Here is a 26,188-nt window from a genome sequence, read left to right as displayed (position 1 = left end):
TCTCTCTCATACATACACACACACACATTCACACACATTCACACACACACACACACACACACACACACACACACATGCATGTGTATATGCTTGTGCACATAAACACAAAGTCCTCATATCATTTTCTCATAAAATGTGCTCATATTCTTTAGATCTTACCTTATAGTAAACGGTAATCCTACTTTAACTTATCTTTGGCTTGTTAAGTGTAAGTAAATGTTGTTTATGCTAATAGAAATACCATAAAATGTTGAAAAAGAGACTAAGTCGGTGCACCTTGATTGTAATAATGCTTTAGAATGTTCGTTCAATGCAAAGTCATAAGAAATGTTGACATGCTTGGAGATGAGAACAATATGCAAGAACCTAGATTTCATGGCAATGGGGAGTTTCTTGGAGATGAGAACAATAAGCAAGAACCTGGATTTCATGGCAATGGTGTGTTTCTTGGAGATGAGAACAATAAGAAAGAACGTGGATTGCATGCCAATGTGAGTTTCTTGGAGATGAGAATAATAAGCAAGAACCTGGATTACATGGCAATGGTGAATTCTAAAGGAAATAAAGGCAACTTAAGAGTACATATTTGAATGTTTTCGCATCTTTTATGACTTTGAAATTTCTTGCAAGGTCCACTGTGCCAAGGAGTAGTACATAACAATAAACAAGAAACCAAGTTGCATGAAAATAGCAAGAAAGTAAACAAAGAAGTAGAAAGTCTATTGATAAGGAGTAGTACATAATAATAAACAAGAATCCAAGTTGCATGAAAATAGCAAGAAAGTAAACAAAAGAGTAGAAAGTCTATTAACAAGGAGTAGTATATAACAATAAATAAGAACCCAAGTTGTATGAAAATATTGACAAGGAGTACAAGAATAATAAACAAGAACCCAAGTTGCATGAAAATAGTGAGAGAAAGTAAACAAAGAACCCAAGTTGCATGAAAATAGTGAGAAAGTAAACAAAGGTAACTTGTAATGACATATTTTCATGTATGTTATTGGAACTTAGAAGATGCTCGTAACAAAATATAATGTACATTTCTAGAGAATGGATTTTATTAACTAATATATATCACAATTTGCATCGGTTAATATATGTCACAATCTTAAATTTAATGATATGATGTCATTTTAAAAAGGGAACATGTGAGACTTATAAGCATGCTTTTATCTTGAAGAATGGAGGCCAAGAATGCTCCCTCCTATTTAAAGCCAAAATGCCTCTTGGTCACATGTCCTTTTCTAATAATGCATCCGCTAAGGTAGACTACAAAACAACCTGTAAATGGTGCTTGAACAGAAGAAAGGAAAGATAGAGGAATCCCACTATATATGGTTATTATTGAGAAGAGAAGAAAGTATCAATGGAGGATCCCCCATATGTACTGTCATGATTATGGCTATTTTATCTGTACACATAAGCCACTTAGTTGCATACTAACTATGAGCTTAATTAAAGTCTCTAAAATATGTGCACATTTATGATTAAGAAGGGAAATTTTAGAAAGGCATTTAGATAATGTTCTATTGCACTCTTTTTCAAGTCAAAAATCATACATCATTTCAAAAACATAAATGTATTCTCTATTAAAAATCATGACACACTCTCAATAATTTCCTGGTTTATTATGAGCATTGTCTTTATTTTAATTGGTTAGGCCTTAGATCGGCAAGCAAAACAATGGCCATGGGTTACAATTATCATAGATATCATAAATCTCCCTACTAGTAAGGAGATCCAATGGAGTATCTTTAAATAGCTACAACAAGTTGTGTCCACAACTAGGTTGTAAAAAGACAATGTTCTTGCTCAGTTTTCAAGAATTGTATTTCTAGAGGAGGCCCAGTCTTAAACTATTCTAATTGTGCAAGGTGACAAATGAAGTGCAAGCCACTATGATGCACTAGTCATAACATTCACTTATATACATTAAAATAACCTTTGTAGGTATTCTTTCTTGATAGCATAAAACCTTAGAGGTGTAAAAATGGTAGTTTTCTAGTGTGCATCCATATTGTGAGACTACAAATGGTTCATTGATGACTTTATGGTATGGGTGTCATGTAACTTTATGTACTTGGTTGTTTCTAGATCACTCTGTTCAATTGACTTTGTGGCATACATGGAGTTCTTGGCTCCATATTGTGTGAGTACAAATGGCATCTTCATTGATGACTTTATGGTATGCGTGTTGTGTAACTTCATTGATGACTTTATGGTATGCATGTTGTGTAACTTCATCATGTACTTGTTGGTGGTTTCTAGATCACTCTTTGTGCAATTGATTTGGTGGTTTCTAGATCACTCTTTGTGCAATTGATTTGGTGGCATACATGGAGTTCTTGGCTCTAGTAATAGGACCACATCAAGATAATCTCACATGCACGAGACGATGGGAATAAGGTTTTGACAACGTATGCAATGATACGGATGAAATAAGGCACAAGGGACAACACCATGCATGTAAGGATCATGGGGAGTATTTCTTTATGTATATGGGTCATACATGTTACACCATGATATTTTTTAACATCATCATCATATATTATGCACCGTGATATTTCTGAGCATGATACATACCACCTCGAGATAATACATAGGGTATGATAGTCTCTTAAGATCACACAATTTTTTATAACAATTGATGAACTATTACATGAGCTCATAATCTCATATAAGAACTCAATCTCCTTAGAGTCCTATTAAGATTATAAGAGCCCACAAAATTTTCTTACAACCCATAAGACCTCCTAAGAGCTTGTAGGGAGCTATTACATAATCTTGCGATGTCTTGTAGTGGTAGGAAACTCTCTTGTTGTTGCCAATGGTACTCCATAGAATTTTTCCTATTATAAACTATGAGCTAATTGAAGGGAGAACTACCTTAGGAGCGGGGGATGTTATGGCTTGAAAATCCCGTCTTCCTTTTATGCTTATAGGAGGATTGTCACCCCCCTTGTCACCATGATGGGTGCTAGAATGAGAGCCTGATAATCTTAGCCATGAGCTCAAGGGACATCTTCTTACATATAACAAAGAGACACAAACCTTTGATCAATTCATGTAGCCTTTTTGTCAACCTACATACCCCTTCACAAATAGCCATGCCACTTCATTGAAAGGCAACAATGTTTAGAAAAAGACATGAACCTTTGGTAAAAACTTTGCACCCCTTCATGAAAGGGCTTCCTCCTCTTCTAAATTCAGATTTAAAAAAATATTATTACATCCAATTTTCAATGAATTTCTAGAATTCAACTACCATAACAACCCACCAAATGGGGACACCTCAAAGAAGCCTTCATATGAGATCTCAAGTGCCTTCTTTTGTGATCCTAGGTCAAACATTACACACATCAAGAATATCTAAGATCTTAACAAGGTCATGATTTTATTAAACCATTAGGGGGCATTTGAACATATTTTGGGCCTTTTGCTAATGAAAATAATTAGCAACGGACCAATAGGAATAGAGGATTGTGCATATTTGGTCTCCTTTCAATAATATAGGGAGGGAGACTAGTCTGTAGGGAGGGGGACTAGGCTTTCAGTAGTACTAATAATTACACTTGTCCCTTTAAAAAAGTAGGGGGTTTAGGGTAGGTATGGTCCCACCATTTTTGTGGCTCAAAAAATCCTTAAATTTTTGAAATTTTTGAGATTCCCCCAAAACTCACTTTTCCCCCAAAAAAGCCATCTCAAATTTCATTGTAGTCAAAAATTTCATTTTCAAGTCTGCTTTCCCTCTTTAACGTCCAAATTAAACTCTTCCTCCTTTCCTCTTCCATGTCTTTAATATACATCAAGCCCGAAACCCTAATCTGCATAGCATCTTTGTGTTTTTTTTCTCTATCTCATTTGCCCAACCCTAATCTTACTACTATAGCTTCACAATTGATATGGTTGCACCACGAAGAAGACCAAAAGATGAGATTGAGGAGATCTCACTGTACAATAAGAGGGACGATTATGGTGCTTGGGTGAGAGAGGCATTTCGCAAGGGTGCTTGGGTTTTCCTGCAGCCTACTACTATTGGTCTACACCGAGTTCAACAACGAGATGTGATGGAGCTCCATTGGAAGGGTCATTTAGAGGGATTCAAAAAATCGAGCAATGGAGACCTGGTGGCCATTATACAACATATATACACGGCATGAGACATACATCTTCGTAAACAAACTCGATTCCCATGCAAGTGTATGTATCATAGGGAAGGAAGGAGGCTTGTGATATTACGATAGCTACATCTTTCATGTTTAATGACCTTATTTTTGGGTTGTGGATATTTTTCCTTCCAACTTTTGGCAGAGGAGCAACCATTACGAAGCCTTACCGAAACATTTCAAGCACTCCATGAAGACATTGGTAAGGCATTAAGGAAAAGATCTTCTTTTACCAGCACTCCTATGTGGTGCCAATGCATGACGATGGGTTTGGTAAGCTAGAGATCATCAAATCTCCTCTCCTCTCTTCTGTTGAATGGCCAACTCCTGATGCTTGGACGGTTATGGTGATGAAATCAAAGATGCTTTGTGACATACAAGGATCTTTGAAGTTTACAAAGCCATCTCGATCTGTGGGTCTCAGTTGGGTATGTCCAACTCATCTTTTTGCTAAGATGTTCAATCAATTTACTTTCTCACAAACACTTACCATGTTTGTGTGCAAGAAAGTTCTAGGTAATGACATGGTTGCGTTGCTTAGAGAGCAGTGGAACATTGTAGAGGTGCAACATAAGGATGATACATTCAAGTGCAAAATAGTAGAGTCTAGTGTTATATTTCGATATCTTAAAGCTCGTGCCACCTTATACATTCACTTTTATTAAAAATGGTGGATGAAGAAAAATAGTAGTTGGGTCCCATTGCAAGCAGATGAACAAGTTGTTTTGCCTCTTGGCATATGTGTTAGGTTGTCCAATGGTGTGGTGGAAATTGTAAGTGCAAGCAAGCATTGGAGCCTACTAAATATTAGGGAGCACCTCAATATCATGGGAAGTGAGGATATAAGTGGGGCACATTTCAAGGTGAAGAATAGAAAGATTCAAATGTGAATGGAGTCGAAGACCTTGGTAGATGCTGATTGGGAATATGATTGTATAAGCATGACTTAATAAGAAAGCTTTGGAGTTTTTTTATGAATTTTATTTAGACTCTTGGGATTTTGTAAATTTACATATGTAATTCATCAATGAAAAGTCTTGTCTTGTAATTGTTGTGTCTTTGTAATTTTTTATGTTGTTCTTTTAGAATTACAATATTTAGAGCTCTTTTTATGAATCCCTTTAAGAGTTTTAATATTTTCTTTTAAAGATGTACTCGAGTCACGAGATGACAATTATGGCACAATATCTCAAAACCATTACAAACTCAAGTAGAAATGTGTTTTGAGTAAAAAAATATCACAACATCACAACATGAGAAGAGAATTTCTCAATCTTTACAAACAAGATTATAAAATTAGAAGAAAATTTACAAATATTTACAATGATAAATAGGGAGGAGAATGAAGCTTTCTATTTTGTCTCCATCTCCTCTAGTTTTGTCTCCATGTCCCCCTTTGTCTTCTCTGGTTTTGTGGCCTCCTTTGTCTCCATGTCCATATCCTTCGACTGTTTTTGGTTATTCTTAGCAGTAAACTTGAACTTGAGTTCCTTCTTAGCTTTCTTGCCAACACCCTTCTTGGCACCCACTTGAGGATCACTTTTCTTTGAGGTACTTCCTGATTTAGTACCCTTGGTTTCTTTATGTGTGCCTTGTTGAGAAGCACCCTTGGTTTATTTATGTGTGCCTTGTTGAGAAGCACCCTTGGTTTCTTTTTGTAGAGTTCTTTGCTTAAACATAAAATGCTTTAGTGGTGAATGTACAAGCATTTTCTTCTTCGTCTTAGATGGAGAGGCTTGCCTTGGAGGCTTGCCTTGGGGGTGGTGGAGAATCTGGATCATTTGGAGTAATTGAATTATTCAAAATAGTATTGATAGCTCTTGCACGAACACTCCACATCCAAAACTCATGAGATCCAAGAGTTTGTCAAATTAAGAAAACTTCTCATATTTAAGAACCAAGAACTATAGAAAATAAGTTTAAAAATTAAGTAAAGATTTACTGCAAAAATAGTGGGTTTTTAACTTAACCGACACTACTATCAATTTCGGTATATTTAGATAAAGATATTTCTCACATTGGCAATAACATGCCATCCACATGAGATAGAATCTTTTTGTAAAACCACTGACTGATTCAGAAACTTATACTCTGCCTCTTTTTTATAATTTGGATATTCATCTTCAATAGCCGCAAAATAGCTCTCTTACATGCCCTATTAAAAACCAAATTTGAATATAAGGAAAAATGAAGTATGAAGCTCAATATTCAATTTATTAAGGAGAAATACTTACAATTTAATCTTCCCATGCATGCCAGTTAGGCTGTTCATGAAAATAATAGTCCTTCTCATCAGAAGATTAATAACACAAGCACTTCAGTGCCCATTGGAAAAAAGAAAAAGATATATTTAAGAAAGCAAATATCGTATGTCAAATATTTAAACGGATAGGAATCATCAGTTAGAGACAAACCTCTCTACATATGGCAAAACAACAAAACAAATGTTCTTATTTCTCATTGGCTTAAAATAGGATGCCAGCTCAGAAGTCTTCTTCTTCATATCAATCAATGCAAGTGATACTACGGGATCACAAATGAATATTTCATTGACTTGATTTGGAAGCAATTCCTTCATAAGTGCCCTACAAGAGTTTATAAAGGAATGAACAAAATATGAGAAAATATTAACATTTGAGAAAATATACATATGTGAAAAATGTAGTCAAACCTTATACACATGAGAACAACATTGTCATTGATCTCCCTATCCTTCTCTACAAGCATGTAAAGGTCCTCAGGTGCAATTTAGAGATAGTCTTCCTCTATGGTGCCAACAATGCAGATTAGCTGGCCCTTGGTACTTAGGCAAGCCTCTGAGTATTGGTCTTCTCCAACTGCACAATGGTCTCTAAGTTATCATGCACATGTGAGACCTTTTCAATCACCTCCTCCTCCTTTTCCTTCACCTCCTCCTCCTCCTCAGAACTCTTATCATTTGGCTAACCAACTTTCTTTTCTTCTCCTTCTTTGGGAGGGGAAGTAACTTCTTCAACTTTAATATCATCTACCTTTGATTTCCTTTTCAATGTTAGGAGAATTGTAAGGATCTCAAAGGCTTTGTTATCCCTCATTTGGCAAGGGATGAAAAAATTTATCAAACCTGTACCTCACCCTGCTAACAAGTGTCATGTCTCTGTCCATCAAAGTGACTCTTCTTGCATGGGCAGCAAGTAATCATTCATGAAGTCTATAAGAAAGTCTTCACAAGCTTCTTGAAGACATGCCAGTGTACTACTCTGCCATCTATAATGACCTTTGCCCTTTGATATTATCACTTACTGTTCATACAATTCTCAGGAATGGTGCCTAGGGACGAGCAGATGTGTAGCCTCCTGTGCTTGCCTTATCTCAGCAAACAATTTCTTTTGTCTCTGGAGGAAAGTTCTTGCCTTAGATAAATTGGTTCTACCCTTTACTTGTTTCTTCTCTAATGGTTGCTTAGAAGTTGTTGCCTCTGGCTCTTGCTCTTACACCTGAATCTTGCTCTGGCATTAAATCTTTAGGAAGGGAGGGATCTGGGTAAACCATCCTCACAGTTTGCTTTTTACGAGCCATATTGCAAGGAAGCTACGTCCAGGGAAGGACTACACTTTCTGGTGCTGTCCATGGTGCGATAGGAGAGATCCGAACATGCCGGATATGTCTACTCGTGCCGTGGGAGGAGGGTGAGAAGGCGCTGTCTAGCTATCCACGGTGCGATAGGAGGTATTGGAGTCTACCGGATATGACTGATCGCGCCGTAGAGGGATGAAGGCAAGGAGTCGCTGTCAACAGCGCAATAATTAAGATCGGACCCTGCCGGATAGCCCTACTCACGCCGTCGAGGGAGGAGGGCAAGCGCGGAGTCCACGATGTGATAAGACTGATTGGAGGCTGATGGATTAGTCTACTCGCGCCGTAGAGGGAGGATTGCAGAGGTTGTAAAAAGTTACCGAAATAATCACTTAAAAATACTCACCCCGTCTATGGTACCCGACAAAAAAAAATGAGATTGGCACCTTCATAGTAGCCTTGAGAAACAAGTAGCTGCTTCTCCACCCGTGGTGGTTAACCCATGGGCCGGATGGGGCTATAGGCTGGAATCAGTGGAGTTTTAATATAATATAATTATTTTAATTTAATATAATTAAATTAAAATAATAGGAATACGCTTAGAATTCGAGTAGTTAAATAAAAACCTGAAGAATTTCTCAAATGAGTAGATCAATGGCTGTGCCTGACTTCGGTTAGGAAAAAAGCGTTAAATTCCTCAAATGATTAGATCAACGGTTGTGCCTGATTTTTTCGGTTAGGAAAAAAGCATTGATTTCTTCAAACTAAGTCAGTGATAGTTTTCCTTCTATCTCGTTTAATCAGGTGAAGGATAGTCTTAATCTCTTGAACCCGTTAGAAAATTCTTTAAGAAAATCAAAAAGGTGGAATCGTCCCCGTTTTTCAGGCAAGGGAAATTTTCTCGGTTTCGGTTTCGGAATGACCACCAGATTAGTCTCGTGTCCGAACATTCAAGGGCAAGGCCCCGAGTGGGAAACCCTGCCCCGTGCAAGAGGAAGCTACTTCCGCTAGCAACCGGGAATCCGGTGCGCAGAGGAGGCAGAGGGGTCTCACATGCACAAGGACCAGAGGGGTCTCACATGCACAAGGACCATTATAAGTGCCCTTACCCTCCACTTCTAATTTTCCCCCCCTAAATCTGTGCTTTAATGACATTGGTAATCCATGGTATCCTATCAAACATCCAAGTCAGCACTTCATGTGTCTCCTCTTCGGTACTTCAAATGCCCCAAGCCACCATATCTCTCTCTCAGATTGGACACTACAAGAGGGAAAACTTAACTTGCAAACCCTCTCCCTATTACTTGTCTGATTGTCTAGGTTTTCATTAGAACTTCCAAAGGTAACTGAGTCTCCTCAGTCATGTTGATCTCACTCTTTGCATATGTCATTGCCTCATTCATAAGTATGATACTCATTCGTTCTAACCTCTTGCCTTTCACAATCTGACACTCATCTACTTTCAACACAAAACTTACCTTGTCACCTTGCATGACAAAAAAAAGTAGATAAGTTTTAGTACTTGAAATATTTTTTATTAGCTCGCAAAGAATGTAAAAAATTACTTACATTGTTTAGGCAGTCCATAGAATAAGATCATAGCTCAAGTTGAAGATGTTGTAGATCAACAAATATATTGTTGAACTCATTGTAGGGATAGATAATCTTACCATTTGTGTTTCGCTTTTTTCCCCAAGCTCCAATGGTTAATGTATCATTGATGCAATAGTACGCTCCAATTTTGTGTTGCACATTATCATTGCATGTCCTCTTTGCTAATCTTATCTTTCTGGGGATAGGAAATATATTCATTGTGATGCCTTGTTTGCGCAGTGTATCTTTTAGCAATTGATGGAGTGCTTGATATCCTTTTGTGCTAATGCCCACCTCATCACATGCATTATGAACCTCCTCAATGCTTAGAAGATTGGTAATGTAATCCATTATCTCATTTGCGAGTACTTGGCGTATCTTCTTATGGCGTGAGTCTCGAATAATGATGGAAAGAATGTCATGCCGCCTCACACAACTACGTAATATTTCTCCAAAATCTTGAGGACCATTATCACCACATGCTTCTTTCAAAAAGTTCCTATCACAAACCAATAAAGATTACCAAAAAAACTTTAATCTATTTCTTATAACAACCACAACAACCAAAAATACCTTAATCAAAATTACTTGCACAATAATAGCCAAAGAACAAAAAACAAACCTTGTTACATGGATTCTTCGCTTGCAAGCACCACCACGAACTATGAGTTTTTGAGATGGAAAGGCACTACACCCACATAGTCTCCAACATCACACAATATGGGGATGGAAAGGCACTTCCCACATAGTCTCCAACATCACACAACATCTAAATATGTGTGTGCTAGTATATATAAATATTCTTTTATTGTCAGATATAGATGGGCTAATCAAAAACCCATTCGACCATTTGGTTCACCGTTCATCCATAAATAAAAAATAGAATCTTAGATCCAATACTAATAATGTTTCAGAACCTTTAAGGTGATCATATTGATCTAAGATGATCAACTTCATCTTACTTATATCACCTTGGATCTTAGATCAAGGATTAATAATGTTCAAGACCTTATCAATTTGAATATTTAAAACAATCTTCTCTCTCTCTCTCTCTCTCTCTCTCTCTCTCTCTCTCTCTCTCTCTCTCTCTCTCTCTCTCTCTCTCTCTCTCTCTCTCGTAATAGAAGATATATTACCAAAATTACTTTACAAATGGCCACATGGCCGCCATGTGATGTACTAGCTTTCCCTCAATCACTAATTACTCTGAATCACAGGTGCAGCTCAGAATACCCTCGAAGTACCCTCATCTAATATATAGCCGTGTCATTCTCCACCAAATGAGCTGACCACAAGGAAGAAACTTACCACAATAGTAGCCCTTTTATATGACCTATGTGAGCTGTGTTATTCTCAACCAAATGAACTGACCACAAGGAAGAGACTTGCCACAATACTAGCCCTTTTATATGACCTATGTGAGCGTAATACCAACTTTTGCATCAAATATGAAGGCATTCCTAGTTAACCAGATATGCCACAAACCTGTCCACCTAAAAAAATGAAATAAAACTGAATGTTCTGGGTTATCTGGCCCATTCAAAATCTTGCCAAAAATCCAATCTTTAACCTTTACCAGCCTATCTGTCAACGAAATCCATATGTGAGAAGTGAAATCCCACACCTTCTTTGCCTCTCCGGACATGAAATGAAAAGATGCGGGCATGTTTCCAAGCATGCAGTACAAAACACACAATTACCAGAAGCAATCTACCGCTTTCGCAATTGGTTCCCCAATGGTAGGCCTCCAACTAGCATGCGCCATAGGAACACCTTTCCTTGATATGGAATCTTAAACCACCAGCCCTGTAAGATTACTTCCTTCCACTAGGCCCTACTTTTCCTGATGTTCCATACCCTATTAACCTTCTCAGTGATCCAACACTTATTTTTCACCTTCATACGATACACTTGATTTGTTGTACGGTGGACAATGTCCAAAGTCTTTCTAAATGCCCAATCTAACCAAGGTTGTTGATCCTCCAACGGACGAATATCACCAAACGGTGTAAGTCCTGCCCTCACCTTCTCCCATAACTGTACATATCCACGTGGAACCCAAAAATACTGACCGATTTTCTGAAAAGACAATAAGCGGCCTCTATGTGGAAATTATGTACTGCTCCTTGTCAGTAGACTTTCTACTCCTTTGTTTACTTCCTCGCTATTTTCATGGAACTTAGATTCTTGTTTATTGTTCTGTATTACTCCTTGTTAATATAACCTGCAAGAAAATTCATAATCACAAGTAGATGCAAAAACATTCAAATATGTACTCTCCAGTTGCCTTTGTTTCCTTTATAATTCACCAGTACCATGTAATCCAGGTTCTTGCTTATTGTTCTCATCTCCAAAAAACTCACCAATTACCATGAAATCTATGTTCTTGCTTATTGTTCCAATCTCCAAGAAACTCGCCATTACCATGCAATTTAGATTCTTCTTTATTGTTATCTCCAAGCATGACAACACTTCTTATGATTTTGCATTGAACGAACATTCTAAAGTATTATTGCAATCAAGGTGCAACAACTTAGTCTCTTTTTCAACATTTTATGGTATTTATATTAGCATAAATAACATGTATTTACACTTAACAAGCCAAAGATAAGTTGAAGTAGAATTATTGTTTATTATAAGTTAAGGTCTAAATAATATGATCACATTTTATGAGAAAATGATATGAGGACTTTGTGTTTATGTGCACAAGCATATACACATACATGTGTATGTGTGTGTGTGTGCGTGCGTGCGTGCGTGCGTGCTTGCGTGCGTGCGTGCGTGCGTGCGTGCGTGTGTGTGTGTGTGTGTGTGTGAGAGAGAGAGAGAGAGAGAGAGAGAGAGAGAGAGAGAGTTTTGATTTGCATAATAATGTTCATGCATGAATATAACTTATAAAGGTGACTAAATAAATTACCAATGATACCTACATGTATCCAACATGATAAATCCATTTTCTATATGGAGAAGTATTCTCTATATAGGAATTTGATGGTAAAACAATACACAACTCTACATTCTCCATACAAGTAGTTTTTCAATTACCTAGCTAATGACTCCTATTTCCTAACTAGACTCTGAGATTCCCTAGATAATTATTTTCTAGCTAGACTTTGAAATTCCCTAGGTAACGACCAATATTTCCTAGATATATAAGATTGAGTACCTAGGAACTCCCTAGTTTTATAGGGAAAATCCCTCTTTATGTAGAGATTCCCTACCTAGGGAACAATTAAAAGTTCCTTATGATTTCATCAATTTCTTGGCCTCGACACTAGTCTAAGACCCTAAAATCTTATAGGAGCCATCCTCCTATGCCAGTCACATCATCATCGGGGTTACCACGCTCATGGTAATCCCTCATTGTCCATGCGCATTCTATTTCCATTTGTGCACCTACGCCTTATCCACCCGATCGCCATGCCACTTTTGCCACCTTGAGATCCATTTCACACCTTCATATATACACATCTTCTATCTATACACCAAGCTTTGGTCAGGCTCGAGATTCCCCTCACATATAGCCCAACCCCTCCTAGAGTGAAAACATTCATGTTTTCATATATTATTTCCTACTACAACTTGCCTTCCTTCTGACTTATCTCTCCACCTTTCCAAGACCAAATGCCATAATGCCACTATAAAAATAATTGCCATCCATGCATATAGAAACTTTGTTGTAGCCCACTCACCAAGGTTAGACGGCATCAACTTGCCACAACGTGTGGCACACATCAACGAAAAAAACACCCAAATCTTCTTCATTATAGCCGATCACTTGTGCCTTTTGTATCTCCATATCCTCATAAGCACTCACACCACCAACACCACTGTAAGATTTACCATCATTACACAAAAACAAATCCTTTAAGCTCTCTATTTGCAACCACACCTGACAACCCATTATGAGCCTGCAATCTCTTCAATTGAACAAACCACAACATCTCCAGCATCACTTTTACACATAAAATATGGCCCGCATGAGCCCACCATTACGCCACACTCATCTGCATGTTCAATAAAAGAACCTTCCATCTTCTCTGTCTCAAAGAAGTCATCTCCCCAAATTTCCAATAAAGGAAGATCATCCTCATCAAACAAAGAAGGAAAACCCAAACAGCACCTGTCAGCCATATCCACACTTACATCACCCTCATCATACTTAACTTCAATCACTTTTGTCTCCTCACTGTCGCTATTGTCCGGTATCTGTAGCTTCAAGACCTCAGGCATCACTTCAAGGCTCTCCATACCTTGCAAAACACACTCAACCTCATCCAAGCTCTCTTGATTTGACTCTACATCACAACACATGCATCATCTCCCACATCACCTACCTACTAGAAGTTAGTCATCATCGTTCTCAACCAAACCTTCACTCTCTTCACATTCAAGCACTGTGCTATCAACAAATTTCTCAGCATCAAACTCCAGATCACATGCCACTGCATCTAGACTCACAGGAACATGAAACTCAACAAGATCCTCCACCGGGTATGACGTTCCCTCTTCTTCCTATACCTACAAACCTTCTGACTCCAACGCTCTATCATAAGCTGCATCCACAAACTCAAGACCTTGAATAGTTGGCAGACGACTCAAACCTACATAAAACCTCAACTTCCTCTCCTTCCCTGCAAGAAATCTCAAGAGCTTCTTTTAGTCTCTTTGGTCTCTTATACTCCAGCTTCTCCCTCAGGACTGGGCTCAACAACTAACTGATCAAAGTCTGCATCTTGAGTATCTTCATATAAGCACCATATAAGTTAGACAAAGACACCTCTTTAGCATACATAACTACTCTCTCCCATGTCCGCCAGGAAAATCATCTAACGGGAGAATTGATTTAACGAGTCAAAGTCTTAACTATTCAAACTGATCCGACCGAACCCGAAGTCACATGGTCAGATCAAAGAAGAGACTTGCACTTGGTCCATAGAATCACCTCTTTTCTCCTCCTTTAACGAGGCACAGCCGCTGATTCCCTCCCACAAAACAAGGGTCTTCCTAGGATTTAATCTAACTAACGTAACTAATCGTAACTTATTTGTATCGTAGGAATCCCCCAATCTAGCCTACGGCCCATAGGCTACTAGCCAACCGCCCGCCCAACCACTGTATTGGTGGGATTCTTTTATAAACATTTGGTTATGTTTTGCTCGGGTACCGAGGAAAAGAGTTCCCAGGCTCCCTAGCCGGCGTTTCAAGCAAAATTTAAAGTAGGCATACCACGTACACACCCAAAATTTAAAGTAGGCATACCACGTACACACCCAATATGAAATTGCCATTATAATAGATTTGGCAGTGAAAATTATAGTATTACTGAACATAATCCTCCAAAATATTGAGTCCATTGTATTACAAAATATATCATCTGGACTCTCCGTTGAAGACCAGCTGGTCAACCAACAAGATCCAATATCAAAATTCGATTCACAAAAGTCATTCTTTTCAGTCCATCCGAATCTTCATCGACGCACGCATGGGTGTCCATGAAGCTCTAGCATATTTGTCAAGACACTCTGATGGGTATCTTGGCTCCAATGGATATTGAGTCATCAGGTTGTGGTGTTCTCTCTTTTTCTTTTGGTGCATTGTCTTCTTCTGTCATTGAAGCTCTAGGATCATGTGTTGATAGAAATGGTAGTTGATGGCGAGGATCCAGACATGTGGAGCCAAAGAAGAAGTTTCAAATCTCTGCCAGAAATCAGCCACACATTATCATCTTGCATACACACTTCTACCAAGTTCCTCCAAGCTTCATTTGGTGTCAACTTCCATGCAAATCTCTGGAGAGACTCTGCGCTTCAACCAATGCCCAACTGTCTCTTACATCATCCTGCAAATCCTCATACCATTTGCATGCACAATCCTCAAGAAACAAGGAAAATGCCTTTATCCATTCCACTTCACAATCCATGTTCCTCAAGACAAAATAGTTGCACTTGGCTAAGAAATCTAGCTAGATCAGCTCCATCAACTCCCCTAAACCTTGGACAGTCCATGATCACAGCAAAAGGCTTGAGCTGACTCCCCGATGGTTTCCAACCTGGCAAAGAAGGCCTTAAAGAATCTTCTAATCCTCAGTGGGGGCACCAAACAATGTGTGGTGACTGGGTGATGACCTCTACTACACCACCTCTACGGGCACACAAGAAGAAGACACAACGGGATCAGAACTGGGGGACACCAAAATCTGAGCTCCAAGGACTCCAACCAACTCAAGGTCTTGTCCCCAACCCTCCAGAGTTGACTCAAGGGGACACTTCAACACCCTCCCAACCTCCCTATCTGGCCTAGCTACCTTCTTCAGTTGTCCTCCTAGGTCCACACAGACCTCTAATACCTCTAATCTTCCAACTACAAGCCTCTCCTAACCACAACTGACTACCACAGCTGACCAAAACCAACTGGAGCTGATGTAGAATAATCTGATTCTACTTCCGAATGCCTGACACTTGTCCCCAGACAAAAAGTTATCATCTAGGCTCCTAAAATGTCCTCCAATGTCAACTCCCCTCAAACTCTTGCTTCAGGAACTCTCTGAACCAGTCAGCTACCCTCAGATGACTCTTCTCTGACTGCCTTCTAACTGTACAATTTAATACAGGTCTGGCTGTCCGAAATCAAGTAAACTGATCTCTGTGTCAGACTTCCCCTCCGCTGACACCTCTAAACTCTCAAACACCTTAGATCTCACCTGCTGACAGCAGCTAACTCATAGATGCCACAAAAACCAATCAGCCCTCAGACCCTTCTGACTACTCACAATTAACAGCCCCCCAGACTGTCAGACCAGATTCACAAGCACTCCTCTCAAACACAAACAAGTCAGACCAAGCCCTCTACACCATCAGCTGACAATTCTGACGCCTAGCTGACACACAACTGACTTAGAACCCTCTCTTCTCATCTGTGACACACTGTGGCAGCACTGACTACAACAACAACTCCACTGTTATCAGACTAAATCACACAAAGGCTTCATCCTCAAGAACTCTATCAAATCAACTCACATATCACAACTGAAACATCAAAACAAAAGACTGTGTATTCAAACACTCAGTCTACATGAGATTAAAAAAATTACTTCACTGTCTCAACAGCCCTGAGACGGCACCAAGAAAAGAAGAAAACACAGTAAATTCAAGGATCCCCCTCAGGTAGACCCTAACAACCCAGCCTCAAAACTTTGAACCACTGTCGCGCACGACATGCCACATAAACCAACACACAGCACACAGCGGTTGACAGAAAGCAACTACAGTTGATCAGAATTGAACTGAATCAAGTCTCTAACGGAGTTCATATCCTCAAAGATCCAAGGGCACACATTTTTCAAGACTCTCTGGCCTCAGCTCTCCCCTCGCTCTGATCCAAACAACTCTCTCATACTGCACTGGCTTCTTCTTCCACAATTTGGAAAATATATGCAAGTACTCCAGCCTACAACTTGACCTGCAAAGGAGCCCACTCAACTACAATCGGTGCACTCTTCTCTCTAGCAAGAACTATAACCACACCTTGACGAGTCACACTTCGACCAACAGCAATAAATTCGTCGCCGCCTTGCCTTCCATCCAGAACCTGTGTAACCAACTTCCCTCGTTCATCCATGGGCTTTCTATTTTCATTTGCACACCTGTGCCTTATCCATATGGTTGCCACGCCGCTTTTGCCACCTTGAGACCCATTTCACACCTTCATATATACACATCTTCTATCTCTATACACCAAGCTTTGGTCAAGCTCGGGATTCCCTTCACAACATCTCTATACACATCTTCTATCTCTATACACCAAGCTTTGGTCAAGCTCGGGATTTCCTTCACAACATGTCCACTTCAAGAAGTGGGTTTCTCTCCTCTCGAGTTGTTGTGAATGTTGACTTTCTTGAGGTTTTCATTGGCCATTTGAAGATTTATTTTGACTGGTATGTTGCATCCTTGAAAGCAGTCATGCATGGAGACATTGTCCCACAAATCTTGTGCAACGATTTCCCGTCTCATGATGCATTAAATGTACGTCATGATCATGCTATTGCTTAGATAGTTGATTTAAATCATGAGCTTCATAAAGCTTGAAAGTGGAATCAAAAACATTGTGGTATACTTGTTCTTTTTATGATGGTAATCACTTGTATATAAGTGATTTCTGACAATAAGCAATACATAATCATTCCATTGCAATACATAATCATTCCATTGCAATAGTTTCTTTTGAGCTCTCTTTCTTCCCTCTTCTTGCTTGCTTGAATGCTTTTTAATTCATGCTTGCTAGATGGATGCATGATTGAATAGGTTTGATTGTAAGCTCCCCTCTTCAAATAGCTTCTTTTTCCCTCGCTTTTTGTGACAGAGAATTGCCTCCATCTAGACATTGAGAGCTTTTCCTTCATCCCTTTGGCAAGGAGCACTATGGTGTGACAACGAAGCAAGGACGCAATGAATGAGCTAGGCTCACGTCTCCCAACCTAAGAGATGATCTGCCCTAGTTTTTTAAGTTTTTTGTGGCTTCTTGAACTTAACGAGAAATGATTTAAGTTTTCTATCCTAATTAATAATATTTATGCGAGTAATCAAGTGTTTTTGATTGATTTTACCTACTCTAATGCTACCAATTTTAACAATGCAAGAACAAAGATTATGAAATACATTTAAAAAAATCACAACTTTCTTACTCAAATCCACACTAAATGTAGCTTATATTTTCAGAGTGCACTACACTCTGAAATCACAATCGCTAAGCTATTTCTTGGTTTAGTACAACAAAATCAAAGCCCTTTGGGCTTCAAATCATGCAAATGGTGGCCAAGGAAATAATGGTTTTTTCCTTCGAAAGTATGCAATTAGATTGACCTAATGCATACAAGAATAAAAACCAAGCTTTAAAACAACATCGTAAACACATCCAAGGCTCCAAACCTGTATGTTTTTCATAGTGTGACCTCCTAATAAACACCAAGCAATATTAGGTGGTCCCAATAGCTCGGACAGAAAAACAGAGCCAAGGACAATTCAAGTAAACAAGAAAGTAGAGAAGAGGCCTAGCTTTTACAATACGTGAGACAAAACTTTAAAAAGATCCATCACCACTAATTCTAGTCTTAAGCAAGTATGCACATGAAGTTTACGGCTTCCCAAAATTTGGCTTTAAGCTTAAGGTATTCCATTATAAGTGAGTAAGATGGTGAAGTGCCTTGCATAAGACATGAGAGCAAAAACATGTTAACTAACAAAGTGGTTAACAATACGCAAATTCTTGGATCAATTGAAAGACCAATCATCCCTTTTTTTCTTTGATAATTGTTCCACATATAACCTCATGTCTACAAAGATGGCTATCACCATAGGCGTGGATGTGTTTGATTTTAAGATACCTATGGATGCATGCTCTGCACTTGAAAAAGATATTCATACGCCTGTGATAGGCAAGTTTACATACGAGGTTACAAGGATGATGAATTCCTGGTTGCACCTTTGCAAGGTTGTGATGTACTTTAGGGATGCCTTGGCACACACATCTGAATCAAAGGAAGGATTAAGTGACAAAGATGCTTGGAGATGCCTTGGCACACACACCTAATTCCAAAGAAGGATTAAGTGGCTAAGAAGATTGCTTTAATGCTTACAGCAAGTTGAGAGCATGTGACTTTCAAAAATGTGATTCAATGCATAGAGTGATGTACTAGGCAACCTATGTACAAGCACATTGTGTTGTATGGACCAGTTGTGGGATTATGTGACATCCTGCTCTCATGTGGAATGGTGCTTGCTCATACCTTCTGCTCTAGGAGCATTTTGAATCATTATGTGACAATGGACCTAGCAAGGTAATGAAACTTTATAAATTGCTCTAACAGAGAAACACTCGAAGTAGCTGATTTCTTCCCTTCCGATGGTGTGGGCACGGCACTATGTGACCAGCTCACAGCATTTCAACAAAGACAAACACTGCAGCCTTGGCATTGCAACTTCTCAATATGTTGTCACACAAGAATAATAGGTTTGTCATTGCATCAAGCAAAGAGGAGCCGAGGTGGCAGACAAGATGCCAAGGTGAAGCTGCATTCAACTGTCAAAGGGCAAGATGCCAAGATGAAAAAGTCACATAAGGAGAGGGCTGATCAGTGGCTGATGCTTGCTTTCCTGCAGGGAGCAAGTGTGTCAAACAATACAAACAGCTTGATGATGATGTCGATGCTTCTTCCTGCCATCATGATAACAGCAGCCTGTACATGTGTGGTGCAACCAGGTACAGCTTGGAGCTGATCCAATCTAAAAAACCCGCACCTCAACTGGTACAACTGATGACTTCAGCAGATCAAACTAGCAGTACAGCTGATCATAGAGCACTTACAACCGGTCATACAACAGTCCAGCACAAGTACAGTGAGATACAGCTTTCAGATACAGGCATGCAGGTATGATACAGCCAATACACAGGTACGGAAGAGTGTGAGGGCTGTACAGGCAGGAGAGAAGCTGTACAGATGTAGAAACACTTTGACGGGCTGCAAAGGCATACAGGTTGCAAAAGGCTTTGTATGGAAGAGCAAGAAGCAGCCGTACGGCAAAGAGAAGCTTGTGAGTAAATAAAATTCACCCCCCTTGACCTTAAAAAATTAAAGATGGGGTTCCCATGCATGCAACCCCACATGGCTGTTAGTGTGGGCCCTCCATGTGCACACAAATTAATTCAAATAATATATACCATTTTGCAGTAATCAAGTCCACAAACAAAATGTCCAAGAGATTGAAATGGGTGTGAATCAGCCAATAACACATAAATGTCCGTTTTAACAGAACCTGTTCACACGAACATCGTGCAAGCAAAAATTTGGAACCAGATACACTCAGAAAACACTTAATCACAAAGCTCATGTCCAAATTGATGACAAGCAGCCCGCCCATGATCTACACCACAGACCAGGCACTCAAATAACTACACACCAGGTGCCCACAAGCCGCCAGAACACAAGTTGAACAAGTGAATAAACAGTCCTTTTCTCTGTACAACCCATACAAACTCTCCATTTCGCCCACGTGAGCTACCATACAATCAATGTGGCTTGTGTACAGTTTGTATAGCTTTTGTACGGCTGTACGGATGTTTTTCCCTACAGCTTCATGCTCCCTGTCACCCTTTGGCTGCCCAAGTGGGCTTCCCCTATTTCGCGCCAAGGTACAGGAGGCCAAGGAGCTTCGTGTCTCCCATACCAAGGCTAGGACTCATGTCACTTACGGGAGGCCAGGCCTCATGTCACCCGTAGTGTGGCCAGGACGTGGAACCCACTGTCAGAGATCCTAGTTCTGTGCTTGGGAAGACCTGCTATTTACAAGTTCCAAGAACGGGAGATATATCCATTGCATAATGCACGTGCAAGAACGGGAGATATATCCATTGCATAATGCACATGCATACATCTCAATTTGACATGGTTTGTGGCATGTGAACATGTGGTAAGTATTCACTTAAACCTTTGTTTATTCTTGTAAAGGTTTTATAACCTTTACTGTTCACACATCATTAAAAAGCTGGGCACCGCCCACTACCCAATGCCCGAGGCCCAAGGGCCAAGGTGTGGCCAGCCCAAACTGTGGGAACCTCCCTAGGCTATTCAAGCCCCATGTGGCCCTCTTTAATGGGGGGGAGGGGGGAGGAGGGGGCACATTTTATAAAGGTGCCCACCTTCATTAAAGGTGGGGGGGGTGATGCCACGTGTCAAAGGGGGGGTCGGACCCCTTCCACCAACCTCTCCCACGAGTGCTTTTCTCTTACTCTCACATTGCAAAAAAGAGGCCCATCACTCTTGGGGGCTCCCTCTAAAAATCGACGCCAAAAAGATAACTGCCCTGTACTAGCTGCCAACTGCACCTGCTCTCAAAGGTGTTATACCACCCATAACATCTGTTGAAACCCTATTGTACCTACAAGTACTCCTGTTGGATGGCCACGTTACTCATTCGACAAGTCCCGCATCGACAATCTACTCCGACACACTTTTGTTTGGGTAACTTGTCTTCATGTTTGCATTGCATTAGATTATCTAGTTGGCAAGCCCTTCGAACTTTGTACATATTAAAATACTCCAATAATATACTTCAGTATTGAGGGGAAAGTGGGGGGGGGGGGGGGGGGATAACTCGCCTGGCTGCCCTGTACTGGCTGCCGACTGCACCTGCTCTCAAAGGTGTTATACCACCCATAACATCTGTTGAAACCCTATTGTGCCTGCAAGTACTCCTGTCGGATGGCCACGTTACTTTGACTCATTCGACAAGTCCCACATCGACAATCTACTCCGACACACTTTTGTTTGGGTAACTTGTCTTCATATTTGCATTGCATTGGATTATCTAGTTGGCAAGCCCTTGGAACTTTATACATATTAAAATACTCCAATAATATACTTCAGTATTGTGGGGGGGGGGGGGGGGGGGGGGGGGGGCGGGGAGGTGGTTGTGGGGTTGGTTGGTTGTTGTCGGCAGAGTCACACGGGGACGCGGGGACGGCCCTTAGGGATGCGGGACGCGGGGACGCGGACGGCCGGGGACGGGGGGGACGCGCAGGGGACGCCGTGCAGCCTGGGGACGCATGAGGTCGTCCCGGGGACGCGTTCCCAAAACACGGGACAGGCAGGGGACGCGGTGAGGGGACGCCTCCAACGGCCAGAAACGAGCAGAAAACGGCCAGAAACGGGCAGATTTCCAGCTATAAAAAAAGGCACACTTTAGGACTTTTCTCCACACTCATTTCTCAAGCCTCAAGCTTCCAAACTTCAAAGTTCCAAGTTGTGCCAACTTCCAAGCCATCTCTCCTCTCTCTCTCTCTCTCTCTCTCTCTCTCTCTCTCTCTCTCTCTCTCTAAGTTCCATGATCCATCCCTCTTGAGACTTGCAAGCCTCAAGAGTCAAGCGGCAACTTGCAACTCTCTATTGCACCCTTCTTCCCTCTCTCTCACACTATCATCATTCATGGCATCTCAAGGTGAAGGCGTCGCCGCCACATCTTCCGTTGCGGGCTCTTCACGAAGGAGGCCGGCGGTGCACACATGGTCATGGTGGGATGAGGTCCACTACACTAGTCGTGGAGTGGGCGGTGGTTCAAGGGCATGGAATTGCAAGCTTTGTTCCTACAAGAGAAGTGGCGGCGCCAACAAAGTGCGAGCTCACTTTTTGCACGAGGCCGGTCATCAAGTGCAATTTTGCGCACGCGTTACTCCTGAGAAGCGAGCGGAGCTTCTTGAGAAGCTCAAGGTTTATGAGGCGGCCGAGGCAGCAAAGAGAGGGCGACATGTTGCCGTTGATCCTCATGATGTGGTGAGAGCACGAGAGCAACCGACGCGAATGGAGGTGGAGAGGAACCCAAATCTTGCTTCAAGCTCTCAACCATTCAAGTCCACTCCATCCACATCGGGTGCCTCCATTCCCATCCGCCGTCAATCCACTCTTAACGAGAATTGGAACCCAAAATTGAAGGATGAGGTGGATAGGTCGGTGGCTAGGTTCTTCTACCACGACCACATTGCGTTTCAAGCGGCACGGTGAGAGTCGAGACTCAATTCTCTTCACTCTTTTTTTTTTAATGTCTCATGCTTCAAAGCATTTGTCATATTGCCAAAAAAAGCTACATGCTACATGGTTTTCCTTACTTGAAATAGATCTCCTTACTTCCGTGAGATGGCCACAAAGATCGGGGAATATGGCCCCTCTTATGTGCCACCTTCATCGGAAAAGATTCGCACCACTTTGCTTGATAGGGAGAAGTTGGCCGTTGAGCACGCGGCGGCGGATACAAAGGCAACGTGGGAGACTAACGGAGTCTCTCTCATTGTAGACGGATGGAGTGACACATGCAAGCGCTCCATCCATGGAGTGGTGGCCTACTCAAGGGGCAAAGTGTACTTCATCGAGTCACATGATGCGAGTGGCACTGGGAAGGCCGTGGATGTGCTTGCCGCGGAATGGGCGTCCACAATCGAGGTCATTGGGCCGGAGCTTGTGGTCGGCATGGTGGCGGATGGAGAGGCGTCAAATAGGGCAGCCGGGACCATTATTGCGTCAATGTATCCATCCATCACAGTTTCTTTTTGCATGGCCCATTGTCTCAACAACCTCTTCAAAGACATAGGTGCCTTGCCATGGATTGCACCCACCATTGAGGAGGCTAACCAGCTTGTATCCTTTGTCCTCAACCACCAAAGGCTGCGACATGAGTTCTCTAAAAGGAGCACTCTTTCCCTCCTCAAGTATTCTGAGACAAGGTTTGCATACAACTTCCTCATGCTAGGCCGCTTGTCTACATGTGGCGGAGCCCTAAGAGGGCTTTTCCTTAGTGATGAATTTTCTGCCATGCAACAGTCAAAATCGGCAACAGGGAGAACGTGCCGAGATCGCGCCAACGATGCCGCTTGGTGGGAGAAGGTGAAGACACTCGACGCCTTGGTCAAGCCTATTGTTCACCTTCAACGAGTCATTGACGGCCGTGAACCATGTATCGGCAAGGTCTATGAGGCCATGGGTCGCATGATCGAGTCACTCCAGCAGCTTGTGCCAGACAGGGCCGAGTTTGAGGAGATCCACTCATTATGTGAGTCCAGGTGGAACTCCTACTACTCCCCTCTTCATGCGGCTGCCTTTGTGGTTGATCCAGAGTTCCAGGGCAGAAAGCAAGAGGCCGACAAGGAAGTAAGCAGGGGATGGCGGATCATTTTGGAGCGCTTAGAGCCCGACCCTACCATCAGGCGGAAGATCAGAGACCAGCTATCTCAGTACAGGACGCGGCAGGGATCTTTTGGATGTTCAGATGCACAGCTTGACCGCCTCAAGATTGGGTCTCCTCTTTGGTGGGAGGATTACCGATCAGATGGGCCAGAGTTACAGCGCTTGGCTATTCGCATCCTTGGCCAGGCTGTGAGCTCTAGTTGCTTGGAGCAACTTTGGAGCGTTTACAGTCACATTGCCTCTAAGAAGAGGAACCGCCTTGAAGTGCAAAGGGCAAGTGATTTGGTTTTTGTGAGCGCTAACTTGCGCATGCTATGTGCGACAGCAACAGGGAAGGCGGATCCCTTCACCGAATGGGAGATGGCACAGCAGGATCCTGCAGCTCAGGAGCATCTTGAGGAGGTAGAGGAGGAGCTACAGCCTGAGGGGGAGGAGGAGGCTTCAAATGGCATCGACGACTTCGACTTCCAAGCCTCCCGCGAGGCTAGCACTTCAGGAGCTTGAGGCTTGACTCTTGAGCCTTGAGCCATCTCACCTTTTTTGTGCCCACTGCCAATGGCCATGATCTATTGTGATCTATCTAGTATCTCTATTTTGTACCCACTCTTTTTTGTAACCCTCACTGCCCATGAGGCATGTACTTATCTCTTTGTATCTATCAGACTATCAATCACATAATCAGTGTGCCATCGATGTTTTATTAGCGCATTTTGCTCAAAATGACTCTTGTTTTTTTGTCTATTCGGTGTAAAATTTTGTTCAAAGTGTGTCTCTATATGTATGTCATGCATACAACTCCTAAATTGCTTTTAAAAAAGAGGTTTTTTTTTGCCGTTCCCGATCCCGTCCCCGGGACGGCTCTTCCCCGTCCCCGTCCCCGTCCCCGTCCCCATGTGACTCTGGTTGTCGGCCCATTCATGGCCCCAATGGTGTTGTATTATGCATGCTTGCCTCTTGTAGATTATCTTGTGCAGTGATGTATCTTTCAAATGTTTTGTGCATTGTGGTTGATACATTTGAAGTGTTGACCCGCGTATTGTTCATGAGACAGTGCCCAAGGACATTCACACCTAGCTAGTGTGGTTACACTCCCGCTTGCTGTAATAGAGTGTAGTTCTCAGACATAAGAATCTCTCATCTAATTAACTGAACAATTAACCACCACAAATTTACCGAATAAAAATAGAACACACATCATCCCCCCTCCCCGCCACTTTTAGTATTTTAATACCAAAGGAGAAATGATTTTACACAAGCTTTGTGGGTCCCTAGGGAACTAGCTAACACACCAAAACTTTCAAGACCAAAGTTTGCAATGAAAACAAAAGAAAACAAGCTTTGCCAATACCGTTGTTGATGTCTCCAAGAGAATCTCCTTACCGGCAACCTACCAAGCAAGAGATCCAAACTTAAGGTGTAGATGGGCAAACTCCAATAGCCTGCCTAGAGCACTCACGAGGGTGCCCACGCCTAAGGGTGACGTGACCATGCACCCTACTTCTAGTATTCAAAGGGTTCAATGGTCTTCAAAGAGCTCTCCAACACACAAACAAGTTCAACCACCTGGTCGGCCAGCAGGAGGATCTGTACAGCTGCATGGAGGTGCCGTACAATTTGTGGGTGCTGCCAAAGGGGCCGTACAGCAGCATAGAAGTGTTGTTAGAAAGAATTTGATGTCACCTGCACCCACTGCACTAGGGGACCATGTAGAGATACATGTATCATAAGTGCACATTTTGGGTAGCCTTTTGGGCTTAATGATGAGGATTGAGAATTGTTGTGAGCCCTAGTAAAGGGCCGACCCCTTGTTGACGTCAAGGTAGGCCAAGGTAGGTTAGCCATGTAAGAGGATACAATGTGTGGTGTATACAAGAGAACAATCACAAACAGAGGTAGAGAAGAATATTGCATTACTGAAGTGATACAATAGATGGCAAAGCCCCACACCAAGTGTGGTGTGCTCATGTGAAGGGAGCTTCAATGGCTGATCCGGAACTACTAAGACAGGTTGTATGCTAGTAGAAGCTAGGGAGTAAACTCACAATGATGAGTAGGCTTGTATATGCAGGGCGACCATAACATGACTGCATAGATCCGCAACCATAGTCGGTGCCAGCGTTCAGGGTGTAGACTTGGTATTAAT

The 26,188-nt window shown here is 41.6% G+C and overlaps 1 protein-coding gene across 1 annotated transcript; it reads left to right on the top strand.

The window, feature by feature from the left end:
* Window positions 1-23,001: 23,001 nt before the first annotated feature.
* LOC147626481 (uncharacterized) lies at window positions 23,002-24,549 on the top strand. The gene is made up of 3 exons (XM_086816821.1): window positions 23,002-23,499; window positions 23,683-24,244; window positions 24,371-24,549. The coding sequence occupies exons 1-3, from the start codon at window positions 23,002-23,004 to the stop codon at window positions 24,547-24,549; spliced, it is 1,239 nt and encodes a 412-aa protein (XP_086672947.1).
* The last annotated feature ends 1,639 nt before the right edge of the window (window positions 24,550-26,188 follow it).

The sequence above is a fragment of the Cibotium barometz genome, chromosome 22 (genome assembly GCF_041138505.1).
Source record: "Cibotium barometz isolate CiBa-2024 chromosome 22, ASM4113850v1, whole genome shotgun sequence".
In the NCBI taxonomy this organism is placed as follows: Eukaryota; Viridiplantae; Streptophyta; class Polypodiopsida; order Cyatheales; family Cibotiaceae; genus Cibotium; species Cibotium barometz.
Note: the sequence above shows the minus strand (reverse complement) of the source record. Positions and strands in the feature narration are given on the sequence as shown.

Coding starts and splice junctions, on each gene's coding strand:
- LOC147626481 (XM_086816821.1), top strand. CDS start 23,002: ATGGCCACAAAGATCGGGGAATATGGCCCCTCTTATGTGCCACCTTCA. Junction 23,500..23,682: donor TTGAGGAGGCTAACCAGCTT/GTATCCTTTGTC, acceptor GCCATGCAACAG/TCAAAATCGGCAACAGGGAG. Junction 24,245..24,370: donor TGGCCAGGCTGTGAGCTCTA/GTTGCTTGGAGC, acceptor TATGTGCGACAG/CAACAGGGAAGGCGGATCCC.